This window comes from Lipotes vexillifer, unplaced genomic scaffold (assembly GCF_000442215.2).
Source record: "Lipotes vexillifer unplaced genomic scaffold, Lipotes_vexillifer_v1.1 scaffold2487, whole genome shotgun sequence".
NCBI classification, from domain to species: Eukaryota; Metazoa; Chordata; class Mammalia; order Artiodactyla; family Lipotidae; genus Lipotes; species Lipotes vexillifer.
Genome location: NW_006773987.1, coordinates 89,799 through 103,061, shown reverse-complemented (window position 1 = coordinate 103,061; position 13,263 = coordinate 89,799). Strand labels below are relative to the sequence as shown.

Sequence of the window (13,263 nt, the reverse complement as noted above, 5' to 3'; positions counted from 1 at the left end):
CTTTCCCTTAGGAGGAGAAGGAGATCTAAACATGGCTCAGAAAAGTAATAGCCAATAGGATTTACCATAAATGATGAGTCACCAGTTTTGCCCTAGTAATTAATCATCTTCTTATTTGGTTCTTTTGTAGCTGACATTGATGATATGAAAATATGCTACGTCTTGAGAGAAGGGGCTAATGCCACAAGTGACATATTCCATTTTACAGTTGAAGATGGTGGTAAGTATTCACTCTCCTGTTAGTATAAACAAGGAGAGTGACTTTTATTCCTTGCTCTTTGGCTACTTTATTACAGGGAATCGGTATCAAGTATCAGTTTATGCTCACCTGAGTTTGTACTGAGTGAAGTTGGTATTTGCTCATGAAAATCTTACAATTCTCAGTCTGACACAATACTACTCTGCAATGATTGTAAATACATGTTCTAGTTATATTATTCTTGTCTTATGATTTGTAAAGCACTAACGAGAAAGATCTATGTAAATAGGATCCCCATGTCCAGTTGTTCAGATTATACTCTGCATAAAGCTGCTGCTTGAGGCCACCAGAGGATGTTGGGACCAGCCCAGCCCCACTTGCAAACCATGTGTTCTACCTAGGTGTGTCTGCCCAAAGGGGGTGCCTTTTTCTACTTTTCTTGGGTGTTGTGTGGACTAATGCTGGTGGATAATACGTCGCCTTCACCAAGAAATCAGTGCTAAATAAATGTGTATCAAGCTCAGTATGTCTAATGATTTTCTTAGTTTTCTTAGTTTGGGGCATTTTGTGACTTGGTCTAGCTCAGCTTTTCCTTGATGAAGTCTGAATACTGCAGAGAATAGACTATGACCTGGGATCTAAGTCACCTCAGTAGTTTATTGTCATCGCTCCCCCAGAGCCCTGACTGCCTCTCACACTCTTCAGCTCCCTTCCCCCACCTGCAGCCTAGGAGAGCTAGCCACTTCTAGATTGATCCTAAGGATGTTTGTGTTCTCGCCTGCTCTCAGGAGAAGGTAAAGAACCTCAGGAAGAATGTGTGAACAGGACACAGGAAATGAGGGGACCTGTGTGTGAGAGAAGAGAGAGGGAGAAATGATTCAGTCACCTGTTTCCTTACGATGCTTTATAAAAACGCACACTCTTCTGTCATCTGTCTCAAAAAGATTCCATGCTTTCCCTTCCTATTTTTTGAAGCATTAAATAGCACTTATTTAAAATGTCGTTGGATGTAACAGGATCACAGCTCTGAAAAATGACATCTGCTGGGTGTGTGACAGAGAGGAAAAAGAAAGAAGCGTGTTAACTTGGGTTCAACTAAATTTAATAAGTTTAATGCCTTTACTTTTTTAGCAACCAAATCATACTTTAGTATTCTACATATTGATAAATGAATCTTAGTATGAAACCAAGTTCTGAGAAGGAAATCAACTTATCAGAAAATAATCTGCTTGTTGAATCTTGCTGCCCAAATGGGAAATACTACTGCAAGTAAACTTTAGAGTGAGACTCTGAAATAATTCAAATTTGTCTTATATATATACATATATATTTTATATATATGTGTATATACATATATATGTGTGTGTGTACATATATATATGTGTGTGTGTATATATGTGTATATGTATATATGTATATATATATATATAAATATAAATGTAAGGACTAAATCTTTGTTTCCAAACACCGTGTATATCTTTCCAAGTGACTGAATAAACCTCAATAGCAAAAGTATGATTTTCTTTAAAATTCCCCCAAAATGTTTGAAATCCAATGACTACAATTCCAAGACATTACAGCCTATACTTTTTTATACATTTTGCTTTTTCTTTCTTTTTACAGATATATATGCTCTATTATTATGCACTTTTCTTTCCTTAGCTGAATGGAATGGTAGCAATTACTTTAAAATTTTGGTGTGTTTTCAAACTTTGCAAAACACTGTACTGTATCATATTTCAAAATATTAAGTGAGGAGTGACTAGTTGAAGAGACTGGGTTTATTTTTGGATTTGCTGAAAAAGTGGCTGAGCCTCTAAAGATTGTGTTTATGGAAATAGGAGCTAAATCATTTTGGGAGCTTTTTCAGAGCTAGAGTTTCATGTGAGAGAGAAAAATTCCGGAGATATTGTCCTGTACTCTTATCCTCCCACTGACTTAGCATTACTTACGGGGCTCAGGCAGATTCTAGCAACTATCTGTGGGACAGAATTTATCTTAATTTCCCTGATGCAAGAAAACTTCCCTTTGACAGAATAAATACAGAGACCTGCAAGATTAAAAAATAAAAAGTCATATATGTATTTCAAAATAGTTTCAATCTGATACTTATTTTTTTAGGATTTTTGCACTGTCTCTTGTAACATATTCTAATATATCAATGAGAAGTGAAATATTATTTAAACTTACAGAGTATCTTGAATGAAATTCTCCTCTCTGGGAAATGTGAGGTATTTTGCTAAACAGAAGTAAAAAAAAGTTTGCAATATTTGTGATAAAAGAAGAAATAAAGATATTCTTCCTCTCTACAAAAATATTATACCAAGAATTATGAATTTTTTCTGACCTAGCTATTATATCTTCTAGTAGTACAGTCAGTAATTTCATCAAAATGTACTCTAGAAAAGACCTATTTTGTAGACTGGAATATTAACGTTTATTTTCAAAATCTTCCAATGTAGCACTGTAAATTTCATGAACTAGATGACATGTTTATGAAGACACATTTGTGATGTCGTTTGACACTTCTCCAAGATACGTATGCCTCAGGAATTATGTCAGGTAATTCAAGGATTGAATCTTATGAACAAGGATTCTCCTTGTTTCTCAGTTGGAAGGATCTAGGTCTCAGAGTAGCCAGGTAACTTCCCCAAACACATCCATCCATCCATCCAGGAAGTAACAGAGCTCCTTCAAGGGTACTTACTCTTCCCGTCCATTTGATGGCAGACTTTTTGGACCAGAGGGTTTAGTTACTGAATTCAGCTGTAGTCATTTATTATCATTTACTTTATACAATTATAGTAAGCATATCCGTACACCATTCCCATGATATATATGAAATGCTTCAGTATTTCAGATCTGAGAAGGAAGTCAAGGCACCATGGCATAAAATCAGTCAACTCTCTACTGCCAGTTCTCTCTCCAACTCACTAAAAATCACTTTCTTCAAGTCAACCAGATTGATTTTAGGACAGTGACTAAGGAAATTACTGGAGCAAATATAATCCTCAAATAACATTAAAAATAAAACATAGGGCTTCCCTGGTGGCGCAGTGGTTGAGAGTCCGTCTGCCAATGCAGGGGACGCGGGTTCGTGCCCCGGTCCAGGAAGATCCCACATGCCACGGAGCGGCTGGGCCCGTGAGCCATGGCCGCTGAGCCTGCGCGTCCGGAGCCTGTGCTCCGCAACGGGAGAGGCCACAACAATGAGAGGCCCGCGTATGGCAAAAAAAACCAAAAAATAAAATCATAGCTTTTAATTTCAGGAGTCAAGAATGGGAGAGGAGGCTGAGGAGAACAGAAAACTAAAATCCCTTGTTTTCGATTTAATTATATTATCATAAGAACCTGGCTAGCCACAGAATTCTGTTATAATGTTCTAACCGGTTAAGACCACCCATGACTAATGAATTGGTGCTTAGGACAGAGTTACTACTTTTTAGTGTTTGGCGGGCTTTGGGGCAATTACCAAAAGACTGGACTAAAGAATACACTAATTGAAGAATAGATAGCATCAGGGTTTTCACGTCGGAGTTCTACTGTGTTTGGACTTAATGAATGTTGGTTAGTATAGCACATGTATACACACACACACACACACACACACACACGCACACAGATCCTCATATGTCAGGGTTCTTTGCATTAGATCTTTTATTAGAACTATCATTTATGCAATTTTGCCTTCATAGCTCCGAGCACAGTTAAAAATACGTATATTTGGCAGATGAGTAAACTGGGTCATGGATATAGGTAACTCCTTCAAGTTGTATAACCAGGCAGCTAGAGGCCAATTTGAATCCCAGATTCTTTCCTCAAACAGTAACTTCGACACTTATTCAGGATTGACATAAGAGGGAGGAATACTTGAATTCTTCTGGGTTCTCCAGACTGACTTTTTAGGCATGTTTGATAGATGAGAATGAAGTCAGAGTAGGATCTGCTGAGAGACAAAAAGTTCTGCATCCTCTGGGGTGTACAGTTTTATTTTAGAATACTTTAAAGGTCACTGCATCCTAGCATTTATAGTATTCTTTCCTGGTATCACACTGTAATTTTTCTACCTACATGTGGAAAAAAAGTTATTCTTTCTAAAGTTGAAATAAACACAAATCAAATCAACCTTAAGGTACCATTTTTTTAACGTTTTTATTGGAGTATAATTGCTTTACAATGGTGTGTTAGTTTCTGCTTTACAACAAAGTGAATCAGTTATACATATACATATGTCCCCATATCTCTTCCCTCCTGTGTCTCCCTCCCTCCCACCCTCCCTATCCCACCCTTCTAGCTGGTCACAAAGGTACCATTTTATAATAATTTTATCAATTAAATTACAAAGCAAGTTTTTAAAAATTCACTTCAGGGATTATGGTACACTTCCAAACTATTTGTGAGGTTGTAAACAGAAAATAAAGTAGAAGAAACATCTGTGAATATGGAGATGGAGTTAAGAAGGCTATAATATTCCACTTGAGATATGGCTCAACAGAAGCAAAAATTTGTAGGCACATGTATGTCACCATGCGAAAAGTAGCAATCTGGAAATTACTAATGCCAATAAAAATAGAGCTTTTTAGTAAAGGTATCTGCATCAGAAAGTGTTATGCAGCCCTTAAAATTCATAATTATAAATTGTCATATTGTAATTCTTCAAATGATCATTTAGTAATGAAATACATTTATTGGAATATTCGTGAAGAACCTGAGGAAATTCCCCGGTAGTCCATTGGTTAGGCCTCTGCGCTCTCACTGCTGAGGGCCCAGGTTCAGTCCCTGGTCAGGAAACTAAAATCCCACAAGCCGCGCGACGCAGCCAAAAAAAAAAAACCATGAAAATGTTACATTAAAATAGGTCATCATCCAGTTTTCTGGGGCCAATCAACACATGCATTTTCATAGTTACAATCTAAAAGATCAAACTCTGAAATTAGGAAGTGTATTCCTGTTATCTGTGGCTTCATCCAAAGAGCTTTTGTATGTAAGTGTGGGTAGCAATCACCTATGGATTTAGCTAAACCGTCTTCCATCTCTTTTGCTTTTACCCTTTATGTCTTCTCAAGGGTAATTCAATGTAATAATAATAATACAGACTTGGAAAACACATCCTCCTTTGATAATTGCCTCTTTGAATTAAAATTCCAGATCTAGTACTTGGAATTTTGTGGGAAGAAAAACAGCATGTATTCTTGTTTTGTTTTGTTTTGTTTTCCTAAGCTAATAGAGGGAAAAAATTAGAAAACTAATAATAATAAAATAAATCCAAAAGATAACAAGAAATGAGAGAAAACAGAACATAGAACAGAAGAAACAGAAAGAAAGCAAATATTATGATGATAGATATAAAGCAAAATGTATCGATAATTATATTAAATGTAAGTGAACTAAATGTTCTAATTAGAATATAAAAGTTGTCAAACTGGATAAGAAAACAAAACCCAATTACATGTTGCTTACAAGAAGCACATCCTTGAAAAAACATGTATTCTTTTATCCCCTTCATAATAGAGCATATTTTACCGATTTCTTCCCAGCATTTAACTCTGTAATTTTCCTCTTCTAACATTATAAGTATTCTAACATGAAAGAGCTCCTGTCCCTTTTTAGTTTTGTCTCCAAGGATATCGTCTAGCTCTTTATTATGATGTGAAATCCAGTCTCATGTAACTATTCCAGTTATGTCCCACCCTCAGCCCTGATGACCACTAATCACTCCTCAACTTTCAACTCAGATGTCATTCCCTCTCCAAAGTTGCTCCCAATATCTTGATAACAAAATTAGCCATGCCCTTTTTTTGTGCTTCTATCCCTACCTTTCTTTAGAACAAGAATGTTGTATTCTGATTATTTGCTAATGTGAAGACCTCCATTAGTAGAGAAGAAACTTTTTCAAGTCAAAAAAAGGTGTCATTAATCTTTATACCACAAAGCCTATCCAGGGGTGAGCACACAGTAAATATTAAACAAATATTAAAATAAATGAATAGACAAATGGGCAAAAGAAGCTCTATTTTATATAAGGATCAATTAAATAGTATTCTACAAAAAGCTCCTATAAACAGTTCCCAGGGGACCCTTTGCATTCCCTTAGAACATTCTCTTATCCTAGCATTGATTTAAATCCTTGTGGCAGCAAAAAAGATTTTTAGTAAAGCTTTCACATTTTTTTTTTTTTTTTTTTTCCTTGCGTTATGCGGGCCTCTCACTGTTGTGGCCTCTCCCATTTGCGGAGCACAGGCTCCGGACGCGCAGGCTCAGCGGCCATGGCTCACGGGCCCAGCCGCTCCGCGGCATGTGGGATCTTCCCGAAACGGGGCACGAACCCGCGTCTCCTGCATCGGCAGGCGGACTCTCAAGCACTGCGCCACCAGGGAAGCCCCTCACATTTTTAAATACATGAAACTAACTGCTATAAAAATGGCTTTGAAACCTTCAGTGAAATATACTTAAGATTGAAGAGATTCACAGTAACCACCAGTTCTTATTCTTAAAGAATTCTTTTAAGAAAAAAAAAAGTTGTCAGTATGTTATATAAACAGTTATACAATTTTAAAATTTAAAAAAGAAATCAACATTTTCTATAAATCACTGAAATTTTTAAGTCAGCACCACTATCTTAAGTATTTTTAGTCACCCTAATTTTTTTGCCACATGTGAGACAACTTTATGACAGGGAGAGAAGTAGAAAGCTATATTAGCATAAAGTATCCTCAGTTCTTATTAAAAAGCCATTATGTACATTTTTATGTTTCTTGTTTGTTTGCTTGTTTCAAGCCTCAAAGCCTGATCATCAGATTCAGGATAATTCTTTTTTTTCTGCAATATTTCTCTCTTTTTTAAATTTTTATTTTATGTTGGAGTATAGTTGATTAACAATGTTGTGTTAGTTTCGGGTGCACAGCAAAATGATTCAGTTATACATGTACATGTATCTATTCTTTGTCAAATTCTTTCCCCATTGAGGTTATTACAGAATATTGAGCAGAGTTCCCTGTGCTATACAGTAGGTCCTTGTTGGTTATCTGTTTTACTTTGGAGAGTTTTTTTTTTTTGTGGTACGTGGGCCTCTCACTGCTGCGGCCTCTCCCACTGTGGAGCACAGGCTCCGGACGAGCAGGCTCAACGGCCATGGCTCACGGGCCCAGCCGCTCCACGGCACGCGGGATCCTCCCAGACCGGGGCACGAACCCGCATCCCCCGCATCGGCAGGCGGACTCCCAACCACTGCGCCACCAGGGAAGCCCCAAGGTACTTCTTGATGGGCAGAAGAAAGAATTAGGATACGTGATCATCTGACCCGGTATACTTAGTAGGAGGAGCCCTACTTTTTTCTCCATTATGAAAACTGGTTTGCCGCTTCCTCATTTGAGCTCTCATATGACATGGGCACACCATCCATGAGAGCCTCTCTCTGGTTTTGGCACTGAAACTGGGCGTCAGACATGATATGCGTGTTGGCCATTATAATGTATCTGGTCCATAGCGAGACATGTGTTGCCACTGTCTTTGATTGTGCCTTGCGGTGCCCAGTTTTTCATCCACCAAGATCCCTAATTCATATGCTATTGAAAGATATAAATAGCTTCTTGACATAGTAGAAAAAGCTGCAAAGTCATTTCTGTATATGAAATGTCAGTTAAGGACGAGGCTTTCAGAATTTTATTCCGTACCTGATGGTTGAATACTCAAGACACCAGGAGACGGGAAGCTCTTCATGCTGGTTTAGAAGAAGCACAAGTTTTTGCTGGAAGGTGACCAGTAACTTCAGGGTTTAGAGCAAAGTCATTATTGATAATTAGCTTGAATTTAAAGCAAGGGCTGGAAAAATATAAATAAGTGCAGTAAGTCGGAAAATGAGGTCTGAGTACAAGCATTAAAAGATTTTACAGACATTCAGCTGAGAGGAAAAAAAGCAAGCATTCTTGGCAATAAAGTTAATTACTAGTGACATGAGAACCAGAGGAAAGACACTAGTGCCTCGGGAGGTTATAATAAGACGGTGAAGTAATGTCAGGCACTGATACAAGTATTTTTAATCTGTAAGAGAGCACAGATCCACAGATCCTGGGAGGAGGTGTTGGCGACTGTGGCATAATGTTTGTAAGCCTCTCCTTTTTTATTGAACAGTTCAGAACAGTTCAAGTCGTCAGGATCTTTCTGTGCCAGATCCCTACCTTTAAAAGCATGAATCTATAAAATACCTGTACTGTACTATCCATGAAAGAATTTGTACCTTTTAAATAGAAAAATATAAACTAAATTTTATTAGTTATTATTCTTTAGTTTCGTTCCAAAATTATATGTCATATGGCTGTACTGTTTTCATTAGCTTTTGTTCAGAGGAAACTTTTCTTAAATCATTAAATCTTCCCGTGAATATGAATCCTTATTAGACACATTTTTAGAGGTTTAGCATGGTTCTATATTTACTCTCAAAACAAATGATAATCACCTTTTAAAAACTAAGCAAATCTTTCATAAGTGACTAAAATACCATAATCTCAAATCAAATATTTATTTGTGGTATATATTACGTTACTCAGTAATATCCCAGTCTGTCTTTTTAAATTTGCTCTGCGTGGCCAGGAGAAATAGACCGTGGTGTTCAATGACAGTTGTCATTAGTATGATTCTATATTTGCTAGAACCTATAAGAATACAACAGAGAACCAGAATGCAATGGAAGAGAAGGTTCAGAGTTTCTATGGTGAAACTTAAAAAGTTTCCCTATTCACTTACTTATTGAATTATTCAACAAGTATTTTTGGCGTCCCAACTATGTTTCAGGTGTCTATTGGGATCTTGGAAAATAATGACAATCATGGCAGTTTTGACCTCTGACCTGAGGTTCTGATAGCTATGGATGAGAAAACAGTAGACAAATACAACACGTATACATTGTTTAAAGTATTGGGGGGGTTATAATTAAATCCAAGATAGAGATGCAGATGTCAGGACAGGCCTCTGAAAGGTGTACTATTTAAGCTTAGACCTAGGATGAGATGAAGCTGCGTCAGGACGAAGGGAGGAAGAAATGTTCCAGGTGGAGGGAAAAGCACGTGCCATGGCACTGAGCTTGGTGTGTTCAAGTGACCAGAAGGACATCAACACACCTGGAGCTCAACTAACAAACCAGAGAGTGGGACAAAGATGATGCTCAAGAGACAGACTGGGGCGAGAGCCTTATAAACCCAGGGCAGTAATTTAGACTTTGTTCTGAGTGAAAGAGAATCCACCAAATCATTTTTTTAACTTTTTATTTTATTTTGGAGTACAGTTGATTAACAATGTTGTGTTAGTTTCAGGTGCCCAGCAAAATGATTCAGTTACACATATACATGTATCTATTCTTTTTCAAATTCTTTTCCCATTTAGGTCGTTACAGAATATTGAACAGAGTTTGGGATTGACATATACACACTGCTATATTTTAAATGGATAACCGACAAGGACCTACTGTATAGCACAGGGAACCCAAATCATTTTAAAACAAGGCAGTAACACGTTCCAGTTTATGTTTTCAGATGATGACTCATGTAGCTGTGGAGAGTCAAGGGGATGTATCAAGGAGAAAGCAGGGGCTGATGCAGGAAGACATCTGATACAGAGAGAAGACAGGCTTGCGTAATTTCAGATCTCAATCTATAGTACTTACTGATGGATTGGATTATGGGGTAAGGAAAAAAGAGAATTAAGCATAATTCTGGGTTTCTTGGCCAGTGGAATATGGTGCTGCCATTTGTTGAGATGGAAAAGACTAGCGGGGTATGGAAAAGGTTGAAGGGAAATTAAGAGGTCCTTTCCAACATATTAATCATGAGATGTCTTACTTCTTCGAAACGTGTACACAGGAAGGTCAACCTCTTGACGCTGCTTATCTTCCTTTCCATCCAAGTGAGGGGCGCAGCCTCTGGCGTTAGAACTGGGACAAATACCAGTTGGTGATGTGACCCTGAGCCAAGAGACTGAACCTTTCCAAGCCTCAGTTTCATTTGTAAAGTGGGACAATAATAGTACCTAGCTAATAGGGTTCTTTTGAGGATTTAAGTAAGATTATTCATGGAAATAGGATCATTCATGCAGCACAGTTCCTGCGGCATAGTAAGAACTGTGCAGGTAGCTACTACTATGAGGGTTTCCAGAGCTTCTCTTTCTGTTTGTCTCCCTTTTTTTTTTTTCCTTGCTTATTTTCCCTCTCTCACTCCTCCTTCTGTCGTTTTCTTTCTTCTTTTCTTCCTTGTGCTTGCGTTTCTCAACTGTGTATAAAGTTTGACTGTCTGTTTTTGGTGGAAAGATGGGATATATGGGGACAAAAGTGGAAGAATGATGAACACATCTTCAATGCTGAATCTAAAGGCTAAGAATGCTTCCAAAGTTATTGGACCACTAGTAAGTAGCTAAACTAAGATTTCCGTTAATCTAATAATAATGAGTTTTCACTTTGGCCAAATCATAGAAATAAAAAACACTGTACTTTTCTTCACTGTACATGTTTTATTTCTCTTTTTTACTGACTGGAAATATAAATTTTATAGACTTGAAGCTTAAATATAGTAACATGCTTTTACCAAAATGTAGTACTCCAAAACATCTTGATTTAGCAATTGTGAGGTTTGAGGGACAGTTTTGATCGCAAGTCTAATACGCTGGGACACAGCCAGCCGAAGACAGTGATAAAATACCATGTCTGTTCAGGTCTTAGAACCTCCTAAATATATTTAGTGTAGAATGCTGTACTAAACTATACTGTAGTATAGTTATGCAGCTGACAGATGTTCCATTTAATCATTATCATAAAGAAAAAAACAAATAAAACATCTTTGAGAAAATTAGTAGACTTAAGTAATAAGAAGAGCATATATTTTGAAATTCTCCATTTGTGTCATTGGAAAATAAGTGCCATGGATTTGTATATTACTCTTAACATGTTCCTTAAAAGCTGAATATTGCTTATGTGAATCATTTGCAGTAAACAGATACCTCTTTTTTTTTAATTAATTAATTTATTTGGTTGCTCCGGGTCTTAGTTGCAGCACGCATGTGGGATCTAGTTCCCTGACCGGGGATCGAACCCGGGCCCCCTGCATTGGAGGCGCAGTGTTAACCACTGTGCCACCAGGCAAGTCCCCAGTAAACAGATACTTCTTGATTCCGTGTAATAAAAATGTAAAATCTTATTTTCCTGTGATTTTACAGGAAAACTGTCTGCTTTAAAAAATCTCATCTTTCTAATGTTCTTAAAAATAATGATTGGGTAATATGTAGATTTTATGTAACAGCTTTATTTATCTGTTTCTACCTGATAAGTTTTACAGCCATGGGTCTTTCTGCAATATTCCAGTGAACTCAAAGGGAAAAATGTCATACCTAATCCCAATGGCAAATAAGGAGAAATATGGTTTTTTAACATTGTGATAAAGTGAGGAATGTGTGAACCACACACACACACAAAATATAGATGTTTTGGTTCTTGCTTCACAAATGTAGATTGATTTCATAATGTACATGTCCTAGGAGCAATAATGTTTGTGTAAATGAGGGGGAAAAAGTTTTCCTGAACCTTTTCTTTTAGAACAGTTAGTGTAAATTTACTAAAATCATTAATTTATTGATCTGTTTCTGCCCCTGAGGATAAAAAATCAATTGCCAAGTAGTGGTATCATTAGCGATTTTTCATTAGGGAATAAATATAAGGTTAAGAAAACAGTGTACCTTTAGGTGGTTCACATTTAGAATTCTCGTATTGTTGTTATGATAGAAGATTCCAGAATAAATTATTCAGTTATGGCTAAGCACCATTTCACATAAGACTCACTTTTTGCAGAGGCTATTAGTATTCTTGGTACTAAGAAATTAAAAGAAAAGATTAAGGAACAAAATTATCTTGCTATGTTTGGTTTTCAATTTAGAACTACGTTTTATTCTTCTTGTTGATTTTGATTTAAGCTTGGAAAATAGCACCTTCATAGTATTTTTTTTTTTTTTTTTTTCTTGCGTTATGCGGGCCTCTCACTGTTGTGGCCTCTCCCATTTGCGGAGCACAGGCTCCGGGCGCGCAGGCCCAGCGGCCATGGCCCACGGGCCCAGCCGCTCCGCGGCATGCGGGATCCTCCCGAAACGGGGCACGAACCCGCGTCTCCTGCATCGGCAGGCGGACTCTCAAGCACTGCGCCACCAGGGAAGCCCCTTCATAGTATTTTGATGAAGGAAGCCAGGACACAATTCTGCTCTTTTTATTTCAAGAGAGCTCTGACTACTTTCCTCCAAACTGAGAGAGCAGAAGTGCCTGCTCTCTATTTCTTTGCTGGTTTCCTCTGTGCAGAAAGAGCTAATCATTTCATCTTGGTAATGCCCCACCTGTTACCTTTAACTCCACTTACATAGTTATTAGAGGCATGATTTGAGAACACTGAAAACAGTGTTTTTAAGCATAGCTCAAGAGAGCCACTTCAGAAATTGAAAAAAAAAGTGGTAAAACTGGTTAGTAGACTTCAGAAATCCGAGAGACAGAGAAGAACCATTTTGTGTTCCCATAATCCTTCTCTTGCTTTGCTTTATTTTTATGCAGAAATGGCCCCACATTAAATGCATGGCATCATTGCTGTAGAATTAAGAAAAGTAGGCTACACTTAGCCATTTAAGAAATTGTTATTAACCATTTGAGAAAAAGTTATTCTTACGACTTAAACCTGAAAAACCATTTTGTTTCACCATGCATAGCCATCCAGTTACTAAACCAGTCAATTTTACCTGCTTCCTGAATTTCTTTTGAATCAGATTCCTTCACTAAGTCTATGGCTATTGATCCCGTTAGAACCACATCAGTGTGGTTTATCTTAAATGATTTATTAAAAGTAAACTGCTGGGCTTCCCTGGTGGCGCAGTGGTTGAGAGTCCGCCTGCTGATGCAGGGGACACGGGTTCGTGCCCTGGTCCGGGAAGATCCCACATGCTGCGGAGCGGCTGGGCCTGTGAGCCATGGCCGCTGAGCCTGTGCGTCCGGAGCCTGTGCTCCACAACGGGAGAGGCCACAACAGTGAGAGGCCCACGTACCGCAAAAA

General features: G+C 37.8%; 1 protein-coding gene across 1 annotated transcript in view; it reads left to right on the top strand.

The window, feature by feature from the left end:
• The window catches only part of LOC103089495 (FRAS1-related extracellular matrix protein 2), a gene marked incomplete at its 3' end in the record, with an annotated part of 94,049 nt that overhangs the window by 17,018 nt on the left and 63,768 nt on the right, over nt 1-13,263 (top strand). The window contains exon 2 of the mRNA XM_007448628.1: nt 131-220. Coding sequence (XP_007448690.1) covers nt 131-220 — 90 coding nt within the window. The remainder of the gene's footprint in view (nt 1-130; nt 221-13,263) is intronic.